At 49.5% G+C, this 24,922-nt stretch overlaps 2 protein-coding genes across 2 annotated transcripts in view; one reads left to right on the top strand and one right to left on the bottom strand.

Moving 5' to 3' along the window:
* LOC141729585 (uncharacterized) overlaps positions 1-24,922 on the top strand; it is a 413,938-nt gene that overhangs the window by 64,481 nt on the left and 324,535 nt on the right.
* LOC141729600 (olfactory receptor 14A16-like) lies at positions 11,202-13,099 on the bottom strand. The gene is made up of 2 exons (XM_074544304.1): positions 12,967-13,099; positions 11,202-12,160 (listed from the first exon to the last, which is right to left on the bottom strand). Exon 2 carries the CDS (start codon positions 12,135-12,137, stop codon positions 11,202-11,204), a length of 936 nt encoding a protein of 311 aa, XP_074400405.1. The 5' UTR covers positions 12,138-12,160; positions 12,967-13,099.

Below are 24,922 nucleotides of genomic sequence, written 5' to 3' on the forward strand. Positions count from 1 at the left end.
TTGGCAGCAGCAGGTCCATCTTTGCAGCCACCAGGAACTGGCTGTGCCAGACACAGTGGAAGTTTCCAGCAGCTTCTCACAGGAGCCATCCCTGTGCCCCCTGTGAAATACAAAGCTGTGTTTTGTGCCAGGTACATACAGGCAACGTGTGTATTTGTGATTGTGGTATGTGTGGAAAACGACCATGGGACAGTTATAAAGACGAATTCTAATAATTACTGAGGAAAGTAAAGCACAGAAGAAGGCCTTGGAACATATCTTTTGTTCGTAATTAACCTTTATAAGTCTTAAGTCTATTTAGGAGCATTTGAATTAAAGCATTAAGAATGTTGCTTTTTGACAAGAACTTTATGCTTGTAGCTAAGCCTGAAAGAGTTTTGCAATAATAACCTTTTGAAGTATAATTTTAGAATATTGCTTGCAGTAAGGATCTTTGAAACTATAGCTTTAGAATGTATATAAAGGAAACATGCTTATCTCACACCTTAACAAAACAGTGAAAAGCAGCTTGAGAAAGGAAGATCAACTCAAGGATTTATGGTTTCGACCAAGGAAGCTGGACATCACTGTTATGAGATTTATAGTCTCTGCAATTAAAAGGTGGACCACATCTGGAATCTGGACCACACCATCTGGGAGATTTCCTCCTTCTTTCAGAAACCGAACCACCACCATCTGGGGATACTCCTTTCTTGGATACAACCTGAGAAAAACTAAATCACAAAAGGTATGGAATTGTGACATAAAAATTGGGAATAGAAACTGCTGAGAAAGCTGATGAGCACCCCTATAAACACCTGTAAGCCTCAACTATCAGTGTGCAGTTGGAGGGAAAACTTCCCCCACTGTACCCATTGCTGTATTGCTCATACTTTACCATATTAATTAATGAATTGATTGCTGCTTGAATATTGGCCCAGTCAAGCTTCTCATTTATAACACCCCTGTGGTGGGAGCTGGGAGAGAAGAAGGGGACGCTGGCCTTTCCCTCAGGGGAGGCGCGGCTCATTTGCTAACAGCCGGTGCCTCCCAGCTGAAAACTTTCAAACTCAGTGTTTTTCTGGGACACAACATTTTTCACAGGCTGATCCACGTTTGGTCAGGGGCTTCTCACTGGGATTTGGGGTGCCTGACTCCCCTCACGTGCATCAGTGGCGTGGGGGATGTGGCTCCCAGAGGCGCTGCCTCTGGCCACAAGCCTGGAGGGGATGGGGGTGGTGTTGAGGAGCAGAAAACAGGAACACAGGAATTTGAATCGCAGGGTTAGGGATGGGGGGGGGGGGGGGTGGACAGCGAGCATCGCTCACTTATTCTGGGGAAAGAAGACCCGCAGATCCGGCATGGAGATCCCTGGGAAAGCTTCTCCTTCCCAGCCACCAGTGTGCACTGGTGGTTCTGGGGGGAGAGGGAAAAAGTGTTCGGTCACTCCTACTGCCAAGGCACTGGCAGCACGGTGGGGGTGGGCTGTGGGAACAAAGAACCCGCCCTGCAGGCCAGGTCTGGGCTGTTTGGCCTGCCCACCGCCGGGTTTGGGGGCTGTGATCCCCCTACCTGGAGCCGGGGCACTGTTCTGTTGAAGGTGGACAGAGCTACCAGCTCAAAGTACTGGAAAGCCATGAGTCAGACTCAGCCCAAGTGATTCAATTAAGGACAGTGGCCAAGGCATTCCAGAAATTTTCTCAATATTGTTTGATAAATATCAATGAATTTCTTTTAATAGTTATTAGTGATTTTTCTTCAGCAGTTCTTTGTTTCAGGATTCTGCAAGTCTGTTTCAGAACCAAAAATGACCTTCAGGGATGTCAAAGATCAACACCTTCAGTGACTGGGATTGTACTGGGATACTCCGGGGATCATACTGGGAGCAGCCGGGCCCATGCCGGGGCAGACTGCGATCACACTGAGGGAGACTGGGATCATACTGGGATCATACTGGGATGGAGTAGGAGCCTGTGAGGGGCAATTGAGACCATGCTGGGGGCAAATGGGATATACTGGGAGTGACTGGGATCATTCTGAGGGTGATCAGGAGCAGCTCTGAGAAACTGGGATCATGCAAGGAGCAACTGGGAGGAACTGGGAGTCACTGGGTTCATGTTGGGGGTGATTGGAAGTAACTGGACTTACACTGGGATGAACTGGGATCATGCTGGAGGTGATTGGGATCATACTGGCAGTGTGAGTGCAGCTCCAGTGAGGCTGACTGGGAGTGGTTGTGAGCAAATGGGATCAAGCTTGAAGGAACTGGGAGTGACTGGGAACCTGCTGGGAGTAACTGGAATATGCTGGGAGTGATTGAAACCACAGTGGGGGTAAATGGGAGCAACTGAAACCCATTGGATGATGATGGGAGCAGCTGTGCCTATGCTGGGGTCATACTGGAACTGATAGGCATCATACTGGGAGTGACTTGAAAAGTATTAGGAGTATCTGAGAATGACTGGGATCCTACTGGAATCTGACTGGGAGTGACTGGAAAGGTGCTGGCTGTAACTGGAACCATGGCGGAGATGACTGGGAGCAACTGGGCCCACACTGGGAGTGACAGAGGGTCACTGGGCAGGACTGGAATCATACTGGGAGGATCTGAGAATGACTTGTGTCATACTGGAGGGGAGTGGGTGCAAGTGGGATCATCCTGGGAGCCACTGGGATCCTGACTGGAGGGTACTGGGAGCTGCTGGGCCCATGTTAAGAGGAAAATGTGGACATATTTTCAAAAGTGGGATCAACTGGAAGGTACTGGAACCATGCTAAGGGGACTAAGGACACAACTGGGGCAACTGGGTTCATACTGGGAGCAACTGGGACCACACTTTGGGCAACTGCCAGAAACTGGGATCATGCTGGAGGCAACTGGGAGGAACTGGGAAAGACTGGGACCATTCTGAGCTAACCAAAACCTCACTTGGCCATCTGGGATATGCTGGGAGTGTCTGTGACCATACTGGGGGGACTGGAGCCACACTGGGAACAGCTGGGACCATGCTGGGGGCAAGTGGGAGTGAGCGGGACAATGCTGAGAGGGACTGGGGCTATTCTAGGGACAACTGGGATCATACTGGGAGGAACTGGGAACAACTGGAACTATTCTGGCAGGAACTGGGATCATACTGGGATCACATGGGAGCAGCTGGGTCCATGCTGGGTGAGACTGGGATCACAATGGGGGCAACTGGAATCATACTGGGATTTACTGGTAGTGGCTGTGGGCAACTGGAATCAGGTTGAAAGCAACTGGGAGGAAGTGGGAGTGACTGGGAGCATGCTGAGGGTGACTGGGATATACTGGGAGAGACTGGGAGTCATGAGGATCACACTGGAGGCTACTGGGGTCCTGCTGGCATTGACAGGGAACAACTGGGATCACACTGGGGGCCACTGGCATCATACTGGGAGTGACTGGGATTCTACTGGGATTATAGTGGGTGTCAATGGACCCTGACTGGGGTTACTGGGAGCTACCAGGCCCATTCTGGGAGCTCCCTGAACACACACTGGGAGGAACTGGGAGCAACTGGGAATGGCAGGATGCATGCTGGTGACAACTGGGATGTCCTGGCAGTGACTGGCATAAAACTGGGGGCACCTGAACCACTCTGAGGTAACTGGGAGTGCCTTGGCAATGACTACAAGAATGTTCAGGGCAACTGGGATATACTGGGAGTGCCTGAGATCATGCAGGTGGTGACTGGGACCACACTGGGAATGTGCTGGGGGGAACTGGGACCACACCGGGGGCAACTGGAGGCAAGTGTGAGTGACTGGGGCCCTTCTGGGAGAGACTGGGATCATCCTCGGATCATCCTGGGAGTGAGGAGGAGCAGCGCGATGGCTCCAGCGCTGGGGCTGGGGGTGCTCCTGGGGAGTCAGGGGGGAGTGGGACCCCCAGCACCGGGACCCTGAAATGCCACTGCCAGCACCGGGACCCCCCTGCTCCCCTTATCCTGCACAGGGACCCCCTGAATCCCCCATTTCGGACATCAGGACCCTCTGCTCCCCTTTTCCCGGCCATCCCATGGCTCCCAGCCTCCAGACTTGCTGTGGGCTTGACTCTGGGACACCCTGGAATGCCTTGGACCTCATTCCTGCCTTTCCCAGCCCCCAGACCCACCTTTGTGCAAAACCAGACACCCCCTGAACTCCCCCTTTCCAAACATCCCAGGTGTCCCCACCCTGGTACCTTCTTTTTGGGAAACCCTTGACTCCCCTTTCCTGGGCTCAAGGACCGCCTGGGACTCCCTTCTACCTCTCCACATCCCTGCCCCCCATATCTGTGACCCTGAGACCCCCCTGCACCCCCATTCCTGAGAACTGAGATGCCCTTTTACCCCTTTACCCAGCACTGAGGCCCCTCCCCCTCCCTCGGCTGTGCCCTGTCCCTGTCACCTGTCCCTCAGCTGTCCCCCTTCCCTCGGCTCTGTGGGGTCGGAGGTGGCAGCAGGACCCAGGGCAGCCCTGGGGGAGAACAACCCTGAGCCCCAGCTGGACCAGTTGCCCCAGTTCTCCCCAGGTCACTCCCATCATGGGCCCTGTGGCTCCCAGTCACCCCCAGGATGCTCCCAGTCACTTCCAGTTACACTCAGTATGATCCCAGTATCATCCCAGTCACTCCCAGTATGATCCCAGCATGGTCCCAGGTGTTCCCATTCACCCCTACTATAGTTCCAGGCACTCCCAGTATGTTTCCAGTCCCTCCCAGTATGATTCCAGTATGAACCCAGTCACTTTCAGTATGGTGCCATTTCCCCCCGGTATGGTCCCAGTCATTCTAAGTTACCCAGTATGATTCCAGTCACTCCCAGTATGATTCCAGTCACTTCCAGATATTCCCAGTATTCTTCCACTAACTTACTTTATGGTTCCTCTGTGATCCCAGTCACTTCTGGTCTCTCCCAGTATATCCCAGTTGCCCCCAGTGTGTTTCCATTCACTCCCAGTCACTCCCAGTAGCTTCCAGCATGATTCCGGTTGCTGATAACCACTCCCAGTCACCTCCAGCATGATTCCAATCACTTCCTGTATATCCCAGTTACCCCAGCATGGTCCCAGTTGCCCTCAGCCCTCTCCTATTCACTTCCAGTATCATTCCAGAATGACCACAGTCAACATCAGAGTGGTGCCATTTCCTCCCAGTATGATCCCAGTATGGTCACTCCCAGTATGGTCCTAGGCTGAAGCCAGTCTGATCCCAGTTACTCCCAGCATGGTCCTAGCTGCTCCCAGTCTGACCCCAGTTGCTCTCAGTGGCCCTCAGCATAGACCTAGTCACTCCAAGTATGATCCCAGTATGAGTCCACTCTGATCCCAGTCTCCCCCAGCATGGTCCCAGTCAATCCCAGTTTCCCCCAGTGTAGACTCAGTCACTGCCAGTTGCTCCAGGCACCCATGGCCGAGATTAGGTTCCACCTCAAAATTCCCTAAATCCAAAGACAGCTCCCAGAAAAAATCTGCCATTCCTGACAAGTCCGGCTGGCCTTGGCCTAGTGAGGCTCTCACCTGCCTTCCAAACACTGGGGCTCTGTGCTATGGAAAAGAGCTGTCCTTCTCATCCAGGTGCCCATGGCCAAATTTGAGTTCCACACCCAACATTCCCTGTGAATGTTGTGACAGACTGGAGGAGATTGCTGGCTCAAAACATTTCATGTGTGTGGCGGAGGAAGGGGCAGGTCCAGCCTTGCCCTGCCCTGGAACCCTGGCCCTGCCCTACCCTGGAACCCCAATCCCTCCCAGAGCCTCTATCCCAGCCCAGCAGTGGCTGCCAGTCCCTGGCACAGCACAGGCAATTGTTGTAGTGTGTTGTAATGTCCTGTTTTAGACTTCCGGGTCCCGGGTCCCTTCCCAGATGTGCTTACACCCCTCTACCTTCCCCCTTGCCCTCTTGCTGAGTGAGTCCTGTCAATCAGGCTTAACATTCCAGCAAAGACGTCGTATGGTTGGTCAAATTCAAAGGATGCCCCACAGGCCCAGAGGTCATTGGCCTGTCTAGGTGTCCCTCGCCCCTTGAGACCCCGCCCCCCCCACCTGGTTGGTGGCTCACCTGTCCCCTGCCCTCCCCACCCCCTGAGCTTAAAAGGTGAGTCCAGCCATGTGCTCGCTATTCTGTTGGAGGTCTCCCCAAGATTCAGATGTCTGTAACCATGGAATAAACCACTGCATATAACCCTCCGGCAGAATCCCTCCTTTTTACTCCTCACCTTTGCCTGAAGTCTTCTTCCTGAGGTAATGGAGTTCCTAACAAGCCTGGACTTGTTTAGTGCCCGGCTGCAATCACCAGCAAGCTAAAGGTGTCTCTGGGGTAAAGCACCACAGAAGCCGTCTTTGGCTCAGCAGCGAGGGTCACACTGGCCCAGGCACAATCTAACTAGTAATATTGAGATTCATATTCCAATAGGCAATGCTCCACAGCCACCTCTGCAGCCCCAGCCCAGATCCTGAGGGACCAAATGAGCCCAAGGCCCACCTGGGGGAAGGGCCCAGGGAGACCAAGGGGTATTGAAGGCTGACCACAAGGCAAGCACACATCTTGACCCTACCTCCTCTTGGAATTTCTATGTGAGCAGTGCTGGAATCCAGGAGTTGGTAGCTCTGTGTGTGTGCTTCTCTGTATCCTTTTTGTCTTTCTCTGTTTCTAATTCCCTCTTCTTGCAAATTTTGATTAACCTAAAATTGAAAAGGCTTAGAGTTTGTGAGATTGAATGGGCCAAATTCATTCTTTGAGAAGTGTTTTTTGTTTCTTGATTGAATATCCTATTAAACCTTTTGCGAAAGCTTCTCTGATTTTCTAAATTTCCCAGTAAAGTCTAGTTTGCTGTTTTGAGCTCCTGAGAATCTCTTGTTAGTATTTCTCCAGGGAGTCCAGCTCAGAGGACACAAACAACTCAAATTCCTTTTAAATGTCTCCTTGAGAGACTTGTTTGCGGAATGGGGGTCAGGGCTTGTGTGTCCTGCTTGGCCCAGCCCACGCAGGGTTTGCCCAGCCACATTCCACACTCCATTGCCCAGGTGGAGCCGCTGCTGCCTCTGAGTTGTGCTGCCCCAGCCCCAGGGACGCTCTCCTTGTCTGCCCATTCCCCCACGGTCTCTGGGCAGGGATGGCCTCAGTGGGGGCTGCTGACATCCTCAGCAACTTGAAGGCTGCTGCTGAATTTTCCTGCTGCAGAGGCTTGTTTAGCCTTCAGCTCTTCAGTTCAGGAATTCAGTGTGCCAGGGCTCATTAACATTGTGAACACCTGAACAAGCCAAGCCTCTGGGAATAATTTGATTTAATTTCCAAATGTTTTGTGGTTAAGTAAATCTCAGCAGTGTATTCAAAGTGAATACATGATATTTAAAAAGATAGCGGGAATAGATTTTTTAGATCTTGTTTAGTTTTGTTTTCCTGTTCATAAATTGATATATGCAGTCTCCTATTGTCACTGAATCCAAGTACCTCCTCATGCAGTTGGAATAGATATGAAAACCAAGACCCTTCATGGCTGACAATCAGTCAGACTCTGTCCCTACACTCACCCCACCATTTCCCCCATCCAAGGCCTGGCACTCAGAGCAGCCTTGTGCAGATCTGAGCTCCCTCCAGACCAGGCTGCACCTGAAGCTTTCAGCTCCTTGGCTCCAACTCCCACCTGCTTTCCTGGGAGAAGGAGCTGCCCAAGACACAGAGGAATGTTCATTTCTTGTCAGCCAACAAAGCCAAAGGAAGGCACAGCTCCATCAAATGCAAAAGTCATTCCTCTGCTGGGTATTAAATCCACTTTCTACAGAAGACAGTCCCACAGAAATGGCAAACACCTTCTGTGCCCAGCACAGATCTCAAGGTCCCCTGAACTCTCCCTGCCCTGATTCTGCCCAGATTTGCTCTTGGCATACGTGAATCACAGGCTGAAGTCAGGAGCTCCCTCCATGCCCAGTGGGAGGAAAAGGGAGAAAGGGAGTGAAGAGCTCTCCTGTGCAGAGCCAAGGTCCAAGTGCAGCCACTGCAGTGGGAACCACAACTCATCAGGTTTGTGTCCTTTGGGCTCAGGGCCTGGTGACACTCAGAGGCACAGAAAGGTTTCTTGCCAACAAACACAAGTTGAACATTTGAACAGTTTAATAACCATCACAGCTCTTCCTTCAGCTCACTGTGATGTCCCAGCAGCATCTGACATGTCCACCATCCCCCAGGGATTTCTGTACAGGAACAGTTTTAGACAAAGACATACGATAATTCTGTCATAGATATAAACATAATTAAAATTATGATTAATGATATATTTATTTTAACTTCAGAATGATTGGGCAACTTCCTGCAGCTCACAGCATGAAACCAATCAGTTGGGTGGGCCCAGAGCAGCCTCCTCTCTGGGCCACTTGCCTGTTTGCAATGCCTTGCACAGGCGCTGGCCCTGCCCCACAAGGCCTGGCCTGAGTCCTGCCCCTGCACGCTCAGCCAGGCTGAGATGGACACTGATGGGTTCTGGGCCAGGCTCTCTGAGCCCAGCCCAGCTCCCTGCAAGCTCTGCCAGCTGCCCTGAGCTCTGGGCAGCACCAAGGGCCTCTCCCCAGCCCAGCCCAGCCAGCTCTGGCCCCACAGCTCTGCTCAGGCCAGGCTGCTCTGGGCACTGCCCCATGGCCTCAGCCCCTGGCAAGGGCACAGCAGCAGCTGCAGCTGCCACAGGACTCAGCCCCAGTCATGGGGGAAGGTGCTTGGCCAAGGCCAAAGGAGGCTCCCTGGCTCCCCTTGGGCTGAGGTGCTGAGATCTCTGCAGCCCCTGCTGCCATCCCATCTGACCAGGGCAGCACAAGAGCCCTCAAGAGCTGCTCCCGCTCCAGGCCCAGGGCCCATGCCAAAGCAGGGGCAGCCACAAAGCTGTGCCCATTTCTCTTCATTGCTGCTCTGATGGAAATGGATCCTCAGCCACTTGGAGGTTGCTGATGAATTTTACTCTTCCAGAGGCCTCTTCTGTCTTGAGCTCTTTATTTCAGGAATTTAGTGAGAAAATCACAAAACATTTGTTCAAAACACCTGAACAAGACAAGCCCTTGAGAAAAAAATTAAGTTTTCAAATCTTCTGTGGTCAGTTAGACAGACTTTAGAAGTTAATTCAAAGTTAATATATTGTATTGGAAACAATGCAAAGTGAACTGTTTTTTCCTGCTTTCTATTTTTGTATAAGGATTGATAACAGCAATGTCCAATTGATATTGACCCAAAGAACCTTCTACTACAGCCTGAGTAGGTATGAAGATCAAGACACTTCATGGCTGACAATCAATCACACTCTGTACCCACCCCCTCCCCACCATTTCCCTCATCCAACCCCTGGCACTCCTATGGATCAGGAATGGTGTGGCCAGCAGGAGCAGAGCAGTGATTCTTCCCCTGTGCTCAGCACCTCGAGTGCTGTATCCAGTTCTTGGCCCCCAATTTAGGAAGGACATGGAAGGGCTGGAGCGTGTCCAGAGATGGGCAACAAGGCTGGTGAGGGGTCTAGAACACAAGTCCTGTGAGGAGTGGCTAAGGTAGCTGGGGTTGTTTATCCTGGAGAAGAGGAGGCTCAAGGGAGTCAAGGCAGTGTCAGGACACAGGTTGGACTTGATGATCTCGAAGGTTTTTCCAACCTTGCTGATTCTGGGATTCTCTGAAAGCACCCTTGGAGCAGTTGCAGGAGGAGCCCTGGGCCTCCCCTTCAGAAGCTCCAGCAGCCCAGGTCCCTCAGCTTCTCCTGGCAGCCCCAAAGCCCATCCTGTCAGTCCTGCAGAGCCTCTGCAGCTCCTCCTAACTGCCCAGAACAGGGAGCCCCAGAGCCAGACACAGCAGCCCAGATGTGCCCCCCTGGCCTGGGGTGCCTCTGGCAAGGGAGCAGCACCAGGCACTGCAGGAGCCTGCAGACAATTTCTGCAGCACTTGTAGGATGATCTGGCTCCCCTTGGGACGTTCCCATGGTGCCAAATAAGATCTGCAATGGGGAGTGGGGCCAGAGAGGAAAGGGCAAACAGGGATGGGTTGTTTGCAGGGGAATGAACAGGGGTGCGCGAGAGCAAGAAATTTATATCAGGGAAAGAGTAAGGAAAGCAAAGGTGGCACAAAGGAAATGCTGAGGGCAGTTTGGGGTGGCTGCCAGGCAGCCCTGGCTCTGAGCAACAGCGTCAGCAGTGGGACAGAAACCTCCCAGCTGATGGGAACAAACTTTCTGGCTGACTGCAGAGGCCACGACAAAGCTGAGTGGTTTCCCTGCTGTCCCCCAGCCCTTGCTTGCCCCAGGGGCTGATGGCATTTGTGCTCCCTCAGGTTCATGTCCCCACACAACAGCATGGGGGTGCTCCCCCTGCTGTGTGCAATGCAAACAGGGGCTGCTGAGCCAGTGCTGCCGTGTCTGTGCCTGCAAGGATGGGGAACCTGTGTGAGCTGGGGGAGAGGCCAGGGCTGCAGAGGGGGGATGTTGTTGACAGCTCCATGAGGACGCTCTGGGATGCTGCCCTGGGCTGTGCAGCGCACTGGGGATGGATCAGCCCCTGCTCTGCTGCTCCTTCCCGTCTGCCCCAGGGCCCTTGCAGAGCCCCAGCCATGCTGTTTGCCCCCAGCCTGCCCACAGCCAGCCTGGGGCTGCTCACGGGGCTTTTCTGTGCTGAGCATTGGCCTGGGCGTGTTCTTGAGAGAGCCTGGGCAAGGAGCCTGGAGCCCCCAGGGCCTGGGCTGAGGCGTCAGCGCTGCCCCAGCAGTGCCCATGGCCTGTCCCTGCTGCAGCCCCGGCACTGCCACCCCCAGGGCTGTGCCCGGCCCCGAGAGCACTCAGGCCCTGCAGCAACACCAGGGCCACCAGGGCAGCGGGGCAGGGCCACGGCAGCATCACTGGCAACACCAAGTTCTGCTGCTGCTGGGCACAGCTGCTGGGCCAGCACTGATCTGCCCGCAGCTCTGCACACAGACATTGCTGCTGCAGCTCCTGAGAAGGGAACAAAAGGGCATCTCTGCAGAAAACTCTGCTGGGAGATCCTTCATTTCCTTGAAGTCACTGAGAGCACAGCCCCTTGTTGACACACTTTGTGGCCACAGGGAATGTGGAGAGAAACAAAATGAGAAATTGTACAAACAATGACATTTCTCTGTAGATAATATGAAAAACCAAAATAAGGGATAAAATACTCCACAACCAAACCAACAAGAAGTATCAAGGATGAGTTTTATTAAAAGTCATTTGCAGAAATTTTCCAGCAGTTTAATGTTTCTGATACCATCCAGTCATCAGTCTCCACACTGCAGCCTTGAGCTCCGGGTTCCTCAGGCTGTAGATGAGGGGGTTCAGGGCTGGTGGCACCACTGAGTACAGAATTGATAGGGCCAGATCCAGGGATGGGGAGGAGATGGAGGGGGGCTTCAAGTAGGTAAATATGCCAGTACTGACAAACAGAGAGACAACGGACAAGTGAGGGAGGCAGGTGGAAAAGGCTTTGTGCCGTCCCTGCTCAGACGGGATCCTCAGCACAGCCCTGAAGATCTGCACATAGGAGAAAACAATGAACACAAAACAACCAAAACCTAAACAGGCACTGACAGCAATGAGCCCAAGTTCCCTGAGGAAGTTGGAGTGTGAGCAGGAGAGCTTGAGGATCTGTGGGATTTCACAGAAGAACTGGCCCAGGACATTGCCCTGGCACAGGGACAGGGAAAATGTATTGGCTGTGTGCAGCAGAGCATTGAGAAAGCCACTGGCCCAGGCAGCTGCTGCCATGTGGGCACAAGCTCTGCTGCCCAGGAGGGTCCCGTAGTGCAGGGGTTTGCAGATGGACACATAGCGGTCGTAGCACATGACAGTCAGGAGGGAAAACTCTGCTGAGATGAAGAACATAAAGAAAAAGAGCTGTGCAGCACATCCAGTGTAGGAGATGGTGCTGATGTCCCAGAGGGAATTGTGCATGGCTTTGGGGACAGTGGTGCAGATGGAGCCCAGGTCAGTGAGGGCCAGGTTGAGCAGGAAGAAGAACATGGGCGTGTGCAGGTGGTGGCCGCAGGCTACGGCGCTGATGATGAGGCCGTTGCCCAGGAGGGCAGCCAGGGAGATGCCCAGCAAGAGGCAGAAGTGCAGGAGCTGCAGCTGCCGCGTGTCTGCCAATGCCAGCAGGAGGAAGTGCCTGATGGAGCTGCTGTTGGACATTTGCACTTCCTTGGAACGCAGATCTGGAAAAACAGAAATCATGGAATAGTTGGGTTTGGAGAGGACTTTAAATATCCCAGCACAGCCTGGGGGCACGTACCTGTCTCTGCCTGCCCAGGGCTCTGCTGCCTGGAGCTGTCCCTGCCAGCAGCTGCTTCCCAGTGCCCAGGGCTGGGCCCTGCCAGTGCTGCCAGAGCCCAGCCCAGCCCTGGGGGCACAGCTCTGCCCTGCAGACCCCTCCCAGCTCTGGCACTGCCCAGGGGCAGCTCTGGCTCTGCAGGCTCTGATGGCAACGTCAGAGCAACCCTGAGGAGGCTGGAAAAGTGACACTGATGCTCTCTCTAAGAGACGTGATTCCTGTGCTGATTTATGTCACTGATTGTTGCATTCAGATCTGAGAGAAAATTATTTTCCTCAGCCTGAACTGAGAGATGGATATCTATGTGCAATTTCCCATCCAGGCAGCCCAGAGCAGTCAAATAAAAAAGGAGTATTACCCCTTTCATGCAGTCCCTGCCTTCCTGTGCTCCCTGTATAATCTACTTGGAAATGTTCTGCAGCTAAATGCCATGCTGGGAGCAGTCCTGAACAATGCAGAATCCTCACCACAAAAGGAGAACATTTCCAAGCCTTACCAGCTGTCTCCTCCCCCCCAGATCTTGTCCCCCAGTGCTGGGAGCAGCTGCCAGGGCTGGCTGAGAGCTGTCCCTGGCAGGCAGCAGAGTCCCTACCCCAGCACAGCGCCCTGGGCTGTAGGACCCTGCTCTGCACGACAGCCCTGGGCACCCCTGGCTGCTCTGCACAAGAGAAAATCAGAGAATGTACTCACAGAGTCTGTAGGCACTGGGATGTTCCAGCTTTAGGAGATGGCTCCTGGAGCTGCAGCTGCATTGTCCTGCAGCCAGAGGTTCCTGTGCCAAGGGCTGGCAGTGATTCTGCCCCAGGCACTTCTCAGCCCCTTCCCAGCCCTGACTGATTGAAGATCTCTGCACCTCTGTGCTGTGCCCGAGGTGGCTGCAGGCAGTGCCCCAGCCCTGCTGAGGTGGAGAAAAGCTGCTCATCAAGAGAAATGTGCTTTTGAAGCTCTTCTTGGTTACCAGGAGCTGCCTCTGTGCCAGGAGCCCAGCCCAGCTCAGCAGCACAGACACAGCACAAGGACTTTAATGAGCCTCTGGGGCTTTGTGCTCAGGGCCTGAACATCAGTCCCTGAGAGGGAGCTGAAGAAACCTCTCAAGAACTCCAAGTCAGAATCCAACTCCAAACTTTCTTGAAGTTTTAATGGGTCCCACTGAGGGACGCAGCTGAGAAAGTGTCCCCAGGCCCCAGGCAGAGCAGAGAACTGGAGGCAGTGATGACAGGTGGGGACAAAGAGAAGCCAAGTCTTGGTGTCCTGGGGCACAGCAGGGTCTGTGCCACCAAGGGCTGTGAGGAGACACCTTGTCCTGAGCCACTGGGGCCTCCTGGCATAGCCCCAGCCAGGCTGGGCACTGTCAGCCCCTTGTCCTGCCCTCAGCATCCCCCCCTAGCCCACATCCCAGTGGCCTCAAGGATCTGCTGGAAGGAGTCCCTGGGGAGCCTTGCTCAGGAATGGCCCTGGGGGCTCCTTCATGCTCCCAGAGACTGCAGGTTTTTCAAAGGACTTTGGGTTTTGCTTTTGCCTTGGAGTCTCTGAGAGGTTTGTTCAATCATGGCCTCCAATTATCTGCTGTAATGAGCCCCTGGAGAGGCTTTATCAGTAACAACACTCAGTGGGGCTCATTAATGCTTCAAGGTACTTCAGTTATTTTAAGGTACTTGGTATTTCCCTTTTGGTACAGACTCTGTGAGAGGTTTGTGCAATCATGGCCCCAATTATTTGCTTTAACGAGTCCCTTGAGAGCTTTGTACTGACACTCAGTGGGGCTCATTAATGCCTTGAGATACTCAAGGTTTTTAAGGTACTTTATGGATTTAAGAATACTTTTAGGTACTTTAAAGAATTTTCCTTCCCAGACTGAGTCTCTGAGAGGTTTTTGTGCCATCCTGGCCTCCACCTCTGTCCTCTAAGGAGTCCATGACAATCCTGTGTTGAGTAGCTTCCCCCTTTCTGTTTTACAACAACGATGGAACTGAAAGAATTTGTAAGACTTTCTAAGAGCATCCAAACAAACATGGGACAATTAAAAATACAACAACAACTAAGACCCCATTTTACCTAGACATCATTCAACCCTCTAATTCCTAGGATTGGAAGTGTTTTTTGAACCAGTCTTTTTTTCCATGTGAAGCTTCTTGAAGCTTTATTCCTTCAGTACCTGAATGCTCTTGTGAATTGACTGGCTGTGGCTGGAAAGGTTCATGCAACACATGCCCTCAGAGTCTAAACTGCCATGCCCATGTGCCCAGATTAAAAAATCTAACACTGTTCTGCAAGGTGGCCTGTCTGATGGTCTCTATGTCTGAGAGCAGGCCACTCAATGTGAGTGAGGTAGCATTGGTTTGCATACTTAACAGGCACCCAAGATGGTCGAATTGTCCTAAAGCTTTAGCTGCGGCCACGCCAGGTAGTCCAAATTGGGGGTGCTACCATCTGATACCTGGATTAAAGATTGCAAAGCCATCTCTTTGGTATCATCCAATACTTCTCTTGGGATGCCTGCTGCTTGATCATCTGGTAGGCTGTGTTGTCTTTCTGCAGTTAAATGGTTGATTGTCAATTCCACCCTTGCCTCATCAATAGCATAGTCTGCTATTAATTGATTTAGTAAACACTTCCATCCCCCTTCCCACAGGGTGTGTTCTGTAGGTGACACCAACATGGTCATAATACATTTTAAATCATATGAAGTTAAGACATGTGCTGTAAACATGGCCCTCATTATGCCATTAAAACAAGTAAGTCCTTCCTTCGGTCTTTTACTGCCCTACATAGATCCTTGATTTCCTTGTAAACCAATGGCTGATACCTGGGATTCTGCCCCCTTCTTTCATAACATACAGGGGCCACAAAGATTTTCGAGACTATTTGCCAATCTCCTTCCTTAACTGCTTCTTTCCAGATCCTTTCCTAGGGATCTTCTGGGGTTGAGGGGCGAGGTGGCTCTGGGGAATCCAAACTGTCTTCTGAGGAGGAAGAATAACTTGGAGCAGAAACATTAGGATTAGAAATAATATGACAGTTGGACTTAGTATCTTTGACCATGGGGGCTATATTGTTGCCGGAGGGTGAGGCAAAGGGCACAGCCATTTTGTCAGGTGTTGGGGAGGAAGGGCCTTGATTTAGGATGGTGGACTTCCAGGGTGGTGTTCTGGAGGCATGGCCCGGGGTGAAGGTGGAATGGTTGACAGTGGGGGCATGACCTGCTGTTGTGAGGGTGGATTCTGGAGCTTCATTCAGGGCTGAAGAGAAGATTCTGGTAGCAGGAAGTGGAGGAGTCAAGATGGAGGGAGGATGGTTGGGCTCCTGAGCCACATTCAGGCTCCTTCCATCTTGAGTCTCCAGGGCATGATGCTCCAAGGTCGCGCGGCCATTGCCATCTTGGACCATTGTTGAATGTCTGAGAAAGGCAGGTTTGAGGGCAGGTCCTGAGTTAGGAGTGACCAATGGATTGAGTTTTAAACACAGTGCTTGCTGGTGAAGGGTCTCAAGGGTGGTATGGAAGATGGGGAGCATGTGGGGTGCAACGGGGCCCCTTTTGATCAAAAGGTTATACTATTTAACTCCCACTGAGTCCCAAAATTAAGTGGTATGGATTTCATCAGCAGAGGCATCTGGAAAATTTTTAATGATCAACCTCATGATTGATTTTAATTCATTCTTTGAAAATATTATGTCATGATCAGTGAGAATTAAAGCATCCATATATGCTCCTTTCTACTTTGAACATCTGGCTGCCCATTTTTCTCTTTCTCTGCCTTATGGGGAAGAGCCACCGGAACACCCCAAATCAATTATGGGACTTGGATGAATATTGTAAAAATACAGTGGCAAAATGAGCAATAAATGTCTTGCATTTCCCCAAACCCCCCTGCAATCCTATGCAGATGAAGCCATCATTTTCCTGCCGATCCTGGCCAAGGTCCCTTGAAGCAAGGATGAATCCACCAGGCCCGGCACAATCCAAAATCTCAGGGAGTGCTGGCCTATCTTATCAGCTAACCTCATCTGACGTGACTGACACAGGGATCCCTGAATGTCATGGTCCCTGTTCGGGCACCAAAAGTCACATTTGAAGTGGGCTGCAAAAAAACCTCTCTGGTTCCCTGACTTCAGGGCGAGGGTGGCAAAAATGAAAAGGAGCAGGATCGATGGAGTCGTTTAAGAGGAACTTTAACAACAGGGTGAAAAACAATAAACATGGAGAAGTCGAGCACAGTATGAGGGGCAGGATCTCAAGACCGGAGACAAAGGGGAAGCAACAAAATAGACACTTGGGGGTAGAATACTCTAGAACAATAACCCTGTAGGGGAAACATGTAGCCAATAGGGGAGTAGAACTTGGACAAGATAGCACAGCAACACTAAAGGCTTATGGGGGAACTCTCAAGCTCACCCTAAGTTAAACAAATTTTTCCCAGGGCTCAAAACTTCTGCCCAAATCTTTTGGGGTAAAATCTGGCTGACTCTGAGTTACAGCCAGGCTAACTACTGCACTGCTACTTTGCACTGGCCCCTTGGGACCATGCAGCCCAACAGAGCCACAGTGGTGTCCTTGGTTCCACAAGGCTCCACAGTGTCACAATGGTGCCTTGGATCCATGGTGCTCTGCAGTGTCACAATGGCCCCTTCATTTCACAAGGCTTCCAAATGTCACATTGGTCTCCATAGGAAGGAAGCCACGGAGCCCCCATGCTTCAGGAGTTGATGAACAGCAACCACCAGAGGCAAGGCAAGCCTGACCTGTCTGTCCTGGAAGGTTTGGATGGAGCAACTCTTGGACATTTGAAATTATGAATGCAGTGTCCTAATTTAAAACATTTGTGCCTGGAGAAGAGAGATGGAGTTTTTTCATGAACACAAATGCACAGATCCCTTTCCAGTGTTTGGAAAATAGGTGAGTGCTACCATTTAGGAGTTAAAGATCAGCCAGACTTGTCTGTCCTGGCAACTTTTGTCTGCGAGCAATCTTTTATTACATAAAAATTTGGAGGTGGAATCCTAATTTTGGCCATGGATTCCTGGAAAAAATGGATATTTCTTTTCCATGAAAAGAAGACCCCAGAGCCCCAGTGTTTCAGGGGCAGATGGAAGTGGCCTTCCACATTCCATGGTCAGCCAGACTTGTCAGGTGACCGCTGGGAGGCCATGGCAGCTACACCTATTTCATGTTCCTTTGGTTCCACAGGGCCCTGCAGTGTCACAATGGCTCCTTGCTTCCATGAGGTCTTGCAGTGCCACAATGGTTCTCTTGCTTCCATGAGGCCTTCAGGTGTCATGGCCCCTTGACAACACAAATCCTTTAGGATCTTATTGGTCTCCATGGTTCCACAAGGCCCGACAGTGACATAACGGTCTATTGGTTCCATGAAGCCTCGCTGTGTCCAATGGCCCCTAGGTTCCACTACTTGGAAGCAAGTAGTGCAACAATGAGTCTTTTGGTTCCTTAAGTTCCCATAGTGTCACAATGGCCCCTTCCTTCCATGAGGGCCTCCAGAGTCACAATGATCTCCATGGATCCATGGTGCCCCTCACGATCACAATGGCCCTTTGGCTCCACGAGGCCCTGAAATGCAACAATGGCCTCAGGGTTCCACAAAGCCCTGCTTCTTCACACTTGCCCTTTGGGACCATGCTGCCCAACAGGGCCACAATTTGTCCTTGGTTCCACGAGGCCCCACAGTGTCACAGTGGCCCCTTTGATCCATGGTACTCTGCAGGGTCACAAAGTTCCCCTTGGTTCCACAAGTTCCTAAAGTATAACAGGTTCCACAAAGGCCTGCAGTGTTACCATGGCCCACTGGTTTCAAATCTTCCACTGTGTCACAATGGTCTCCATAGGAAGGAAACAACCAAGCCCTAGTGGCGCAGGAGCAGATGAGAGGCAGTCACCAGAGGCCAAGGCTACCCAGACTTGACTAGTACGGGCAGATTTTGTCTGTGAGTAACCCTTGGATATAGAAAAATTTAGATGCAGAATCCCAGTTTTGGCCATGGGTGCCTAGACAAGAAAGACACTTCTTTCCCATAGGAATAAAAGCTCAGAGCCCCAGTGTTTCATGGTCAGATGAGAAGGGCCCTTGACATGTCAAATTCAGTGGGACCTGTCAGACAGCCCCCAGGAGTCCAAACCAGGCAGACCTGTTCCATGTTCCATTGACTTCATGGGTCCTAACACTGTCACAATGGTCCCCTTGATTCCATGAGGTCTGGCAATGTCACAATTGCTTCTTGGTTTCATCAGTCCCATCAGAGTCACAAGGGTCCATTAGCCCCACTGTTTTGCGGAGAAAAGAAGAAACCTCACAACTTTGTAAAAGTTGTAAAGCTCGGTATGCTTTTATTACGACGCGCGCCGGACGCAAGCCTCCCCAAAAGGGCATGCGTACCCCTGAAGATTTCAGACCTCCTTTTATCCCCCTTCCAAATGCATATGCATACAGTTTCACAATAAGTTCATACATATTCATCTTGCATGACACTTAGCACCAGTTCTTCTTTATCAAAGGAATTTCTAGGTCGGGGCAAATTGACCTCGTGGTCTTTTCTGTTTTTCTTTCTCTGTCTCTTTGTTGTCTCGGCATGCAAATTTTCCTTCATCTTTGGCTGTTTGACTTTTCACCGTTGTCAGACACTTCACCTAATTCAGGATGGATCCCTACTCTGTCTCATTCCCCCCTTTCCTAGGAAATAAGTAAATTCTTTTACTTAATGAAAACTCTCATGACAATAAGTGTCTTTTAATGCTTCACTATGTACGTTTGATAAAGAGGTTAGTACAGCCATTCGTTGTAGTATTCTCCAGTTCCAAATTAACAATGTAATAGATAATCCTAAGCTTATCCCAACTAATATTAGTAAAACTAGAATAGGGTGGCACAACATTAAAGATTCCATTTGCAGTTGGTGACCACCCAAAGATCACATCTCACCAGTGATGATCCATATTTAATTTTATTCTTTGTAGAACTCTGGTTATCTCCTTTGTATCATGTTGGACAGTAATTAAGGTTTTCTTTCCACTTTCTCGGATTTCTTTCAAGACTTCTAATAGGTCTTGGTGCTTAATTAATTGCTTTACCAATGTAAGGTTCGCCCCAATAGGGGTAGGTGGTAGTCTGTGATACACTGTGTAATTGGCTGTAATCAGCTGGTGGGATGTTACTGGTACCAAATACCAAAAATCACACCCAATAATCTTAACAAAATTACAAATACAGAGATTAGAATGGTTTCCACTAGACAGAATAACATCATTGCTATCAATTTGTACAGCAGCATAAGCAGTTCTCAAACATACGCCCTTTTCCAGTATATACGAGCACAGTTTTCTGGTCAGTGACCGGATGAATTTAAAAGTGGCAAATACCCTGTTCAGTGTCCAAACACATCCTGGGCATTAGCAGTATTGCTTTCACAAATGAATCCCATTTGTTCTCTAGTAATGCAGGATTCTAAGTTTACTGTCTGCCACTTTTCATTCATCTTTTCGTGCCCACATTCTATGTTCTGAAGGATAGAGTATTGTTTCTTCATGGTTTAATCTTAGGGCAATGATGGGATGGATAACATAAACAGTTGCATTACGTATGGTAAGCACAAAGGCAGTGGCCACAGCCACATTAGAAACAGGATCATAGGTGAAATTCACCATAGTCCACCAGGATTGAAACTTCCTTTCAAAATCAATTGCATTATCCCACTCAATTTTCCGAATTTCAGCTGGAAAATTACCTTCACCCCTTTCCTATATGATCAGAGCTGCTGTTGCTTGTATCCATAACTGTGCCTGTATACAACTGAAAGCTAAAGACACATTATCTTGAACTATACTAAGTGCTTCTACTATCAATTTGTGGTCTTGGTCCTCGGCCTCTTCATACTTCTTTACTTTGGCAGTACTTTTGAAATCTGTCACTGGCTAGTTCCTAATGCCAATAGAGATTACTATAAAGGCTGCTTCAATTTTGTTAGGCTACCTGCTGCAGCAGCCAGTTTATTCATCAGTATTTCTGAATCAATTCAATTTAAAACTCCTGATCTTGTCCCTAATATGCCAGTTAGATGTTTGTTATGGGGAACAGGAACTGCTTTCTGTCCATGATCATCCCTCCCTGCCAGAGGGATGTGCTGGGCTCACACTGCAAATTCAGACACACTTCACAAGTGTATCTGACAGAGGTTTAGGTCATACTTGAGGCAGATGTTTGTTCTGAAATGTAGAGACCTCAGGGAATCTAACCTCTCCCTCTCCCTCCAAAGCACCTGATTTCTCAGATGTGTGGCAAGCAGGAATGTCTCTCCTGGTCTACAAAACCTCACCCACCTTGCCCCTAGCTAAGATCAAGCTGTGGACTGTGTTCAGGGCAGAAGATAATGGAGGGGAAATCTTGAGAGAAAAGCCTAAATTCATTGCAGTGCCTCAGAACAAACTGGGATCAGGTTTCTGCTACTTGAAACACTCAGCACAAAAGTGATGCTCAAAATCCTACAGCCTGCTGCTGAGCTCTGAGAGGGTCTCTCTCTCTACTTCTTTTAAGCAGAATCCAACTGCCTCAGACTGGGACAATCACTGATCCAAATCTCAGTAGGAAAAGGGACAGCTATAAATAAAGAAAATCACCTTCCTTGCTTGGGTTAATTTACCACCTGCAGTTCAGCACCCTTTACCAGCCATTGCCTGGGGGTTCAGTCAACCAGCTTGGAAAATGACTTAAGGAAACTGATTTCTTGGTGTTCCTGGTTCTAGGCACCAGGAGAGCTGGCTCCTTCCTTTCTTGTTCTGCTCCTGAGATATGCCTGTTTTTGTGACCATGTTTCCAGCCCTCAAAGGAAGTTTTTAGGAAGGAGGAGCAGGCTGGTTGGATTTTCGAGATTTTAATTTGCATTATCCACACGTTTGAGAGACCATTCTGGATTGAATAATAGCTGTTGTTCAGTCACATTCTTTACTACGTTAGGTTCAAGTTTGGAGTTTGGGTAGAGTCTGAACTAGTATGGGGTGTATAAGGCCCTGCTGTGGTAAAAAGTGCAGTGTCCACTTTGAATTCAAATGAAAGTCTGACAGTAACTCTAGCTCAAAGGCAGGTCACTTCTACAGGCTGTATCAGGGTGAAATTACACCAACAGTCTGATTCACTTAGGTTATCACAGACTTCCTGGTGTTCATATACACCAGGGGAGGTTCAGACACTAATTACATCTGGTCTCTCATAAGCCATCCTATTGATGACTAAGCACTTTACTTTGATTTCTTCTCCTCAGATTCCTTGAAGTGTTCACAGTTCCCGTTCTTACTATCCTTACTCCTCACATACCTGATTCTCGTGGATTACTACAGTAGATATGTTTAAATCTTTTATCTCAGAAGGTTTTCCCATCCAGTATACTGATTAAATGCCAGGGACCAAGGCCATTCAGCATTGTTTTGGGTAGAGGTACTCTCTAGTTCTAAAACTTCAGTTATAATTCCATACAAAACAATTCTGTACACTAAAGTATGAGCTACTTCCGACCGCAATATACTCATTTTGCCCGAATAAGTTTTAGTCTCAGTTCATTGTCTCCTAGTGTCACTCCTGAAGGGGCTTCTGGGCCTTCTTCACCCGAGAGTGATGGATCCAGGCATTCTGCTCCTTGATTTTGATTGCAGTGAAGGTGGTGAGAGGTACTTGCAGTGGTCTCTCCCACTGTGGTTCCGAAGTCTTCTCTGTAAGAGACTTAACATATACATCAACCCCAGGCTATCTAACTCTCTGCTCCGAGTTCCAGCCACATGTTTCTCAATTTCTCTGAGCCGTTTGCTTAATGCCACCATGTAAGTGGACATTCTGGACATTACCCTTGTATTCTATATGGTCTTCTATAAGGCATTCCAAAAGGATTCAGTTTAGTTTGAATTTGCAATAGTGCTAGTGGAAGAGCTTCTTGCCCCAGTCTTATGATTTGCTGCTTAATCAAATGATTCATTCTCTCCCCCTGGCCACTTGATTGGGGGCGGTATGGGGTGTGAAGTTCCTAATCTATGCCCAGATGGCTTCTAATCTGTTGCACTATTTTGGAAATAAAAGGTGATTCTTTATCTGAGGATATTGTGGCTGGAACTCTGAAGCGTGGTATTATTTCTTGTAAAAATGATCTGGTCACCTCTTGAGCTTTGACAGCTCTGGTGGGGAATGTTTCTGGCCACCCTGAAAATGTATCTATTAATACCAGTAAATACTGATACCCCCCCTTTCCTTGGGAGTTCTGAAAAGTTGATTTGCCGCTGCTGTACAGGCCCATGGCCTCTCCCAGTCTGATCGAGTTTTGGCCCGGGGCGGGTATTTTGAGGTTAGTCTGGAGGCAAGGACCACATTATTGGCTTACCTGAGTGATAGTGGTATATAAATTCCTGACAACGATACAACGATTGTTTCAATCAGATGTGTGTTCTAGAAAGCCTGTGGGAATTACTACTTCAAAGTCAACACTTCATTTCAATGCACTCTGTATCACTAGCAGCCTTGGTCATTTCTAGAAAGGAGCCACACTCTATAAAAGGCTTTAAGTAGTTAGGCCCCAGTGTGTTTTCTAGTGCCCTTCCTTCACTAGTAACCACGAAAATGGGAAGGGATTACTAGCTCTCTTTCAATGGTAGCCCACCCCTTGCAGCTGTACGTCTCTTTTGATTAGTATTATTGTATTATGGCTTACCTTCGAGGAAAATCTGTACCTCACCCTTTGCTGCTTTCTTTGCCTCTCCATCCGCCAGCTCATTTCTTTCCTCCAATTTTAAGCTCACTCTCTGGTGTGCCTTAATATGCTTTTTCAGGTAGCTGAACTGCTTCCAGCAGCTGGATTGTCTCTTCTTTCCCTGTGAGGTCAGCAGTCCCCTCTCCTTCCAGATGGCTCCATGTGCATGCACAACTCTGAATGCCTTTTGCTGTTTCTAAGGCATGGGTCCATGCATTTATCTCAGCATCCTGTGCAGAGGTACCTGTTGGTAAGGGTCCACACTCTATTACCTCTCTGCAGGTAGTCACTGTGAACTTTGCAATGTCGCTTTCTTGTCAGTGAACCAGGTCTCTGCATCGTCCGGAGGAGTGTCCTTTAGGTCTGGGCGGCTGGGGTAGGTAGCTTCAATGGTCTCTAGGCAATCATGGTGTACTGCTTCTCCTTGATTCCACTGAGAAAAGAAGCTGGGTTGACAATATTAGTCACCACTATCTCTCCATCATCTTGCTCTACCATGATGGCCTGGTATTTCAGAAACCTCTCTGGTGAAAGCCAGTGGCCACCCTTTACTTCCAGTACTGTGGACACTGTGTGGGACACTAGTACAGTCATTTTTGTCCCACGGTAAACTTGTGTGCCTCTTGAATGTTCAGCACAACTGCTGCTACAGCTCTGAGGCAACCTGGCCATCCTTCAGCTGTTGCATCTAGTTGCTTAGAGAAGTAAGCAACTGCCCTCCGGTATGGGCCCAAGTCCTGAGCCAATATTCCCAGGGCAATTCCTTGCGTGGAAAAATAGAAAGAATGCTTTACTTACATCTGGAAGTTTCAAAGCTGGAGCCGACATGAGGGGGACTCTCTAGCTGGTAAAAGGCCCGTGTGGCGTCTCTTGTCCACTGGAGATCTCAGTTCCCATTGGCAATAAGAGCATAGAGGGGTCTGGCGAACAGTCCATAATTATGAACCCACAGCTGGCACTACCCTGCCATGCCTAAGGAGTTTGGAGTTCTTTCGTTGTCTGGGGTTCAGGGTTTGGCATAGGGCTTCCCTGCCTTAAAGTCTGCTGCTCAGCACTCACTTCTTACTCCAGGTAGATTACCTTCTGTTTCACTACCTGTGCCTTTTTCTTTGAGACTCTGCATCCTTGGAGTCCTAGGAAATTAAAAGGCTTACCGTCCAGGCTTCTCTCGCTTCCCTCATCTGACTGGCCACTAGAAGATCGTCCATGTACTGCAACAGCCTCCTTTCCTCTTGTGGAGCTTCCTGGGACTCTGGGTCTTTGCAAGCTGTTCTCCAATTGGAGTGGAGAATTTTGAAGCCTTCAGGCACATGGACTATGTGAGCTTGTGTTTGAATGCAAAAATTTTCTGGCTGGCTTTGTAGATAGGGAGGCAAAAGAAGGCATCTCTTAGGCCTAAAACAGTGAACCAGGTTAGCTCAGGTGTTAAACAAGTTAGTAAGGTCTATGGATTTGCTACCACAGGGTACAAATTCTGTGTTATCCTATTGACAGCCCTTAATCCAGTACTATCAGTTATTGGACTGATTCCTTCCTTACCTTCCTTTTGAGGGTACTACTCAGTTCTCACTGGTTGTGTTCTTTCATTAAGCTTGATGGGGGAGCATCCCATGGGGGAGCATCTTTCACTCTCCCTGGTGCAGCAGAGGCCCATACCCTTGAAAACACTTATTTACTTATTCTAATATCTCCTTACTAATGTCTTTCTTAATTTCAGTGTCTGTTGATATTAAGCCTAACATCTTTATATTATTTGCCTCCAGAGTAACCTTTCTCACTTGAGAATGTTTAGCAAATTGAACGAATTGTACAAAAGCTTTTAGGTACACATAGTACACATGTTACTTTAAAGGTTTGCAAAAGTATGCCTTCTCAGACTGGCCAGTTGTTCATTCCCCACACTACAACATAAACA

Source organism: Zonotrichia albicollis, chromosome 7, assembly GCF_047830755.1.
Source record: "Zonotrichia albicollis isolate bZonAlb1 chromosome 7, bZonAlb1.hap1, whole genome shotgun sequence".
In the NCBI taxonomy this organism is placed as follows: domain Eukaryota; kingdom Metazoa; phylum Chordata; class Aves; order Passeriformes; family Passerellidae; genus Zonotrichia; species Zonotrichia albicollis.

Excerpts from the sequence above, each read along its gene's own strand:
- LOC141729600 (XM_074544304.1), bottom strand. The coding sequence starts at position 12,137 with ATGTCCAACAGCAGCTCCATCAGGCACTTCCTCCTGCTGGCATTGGCA.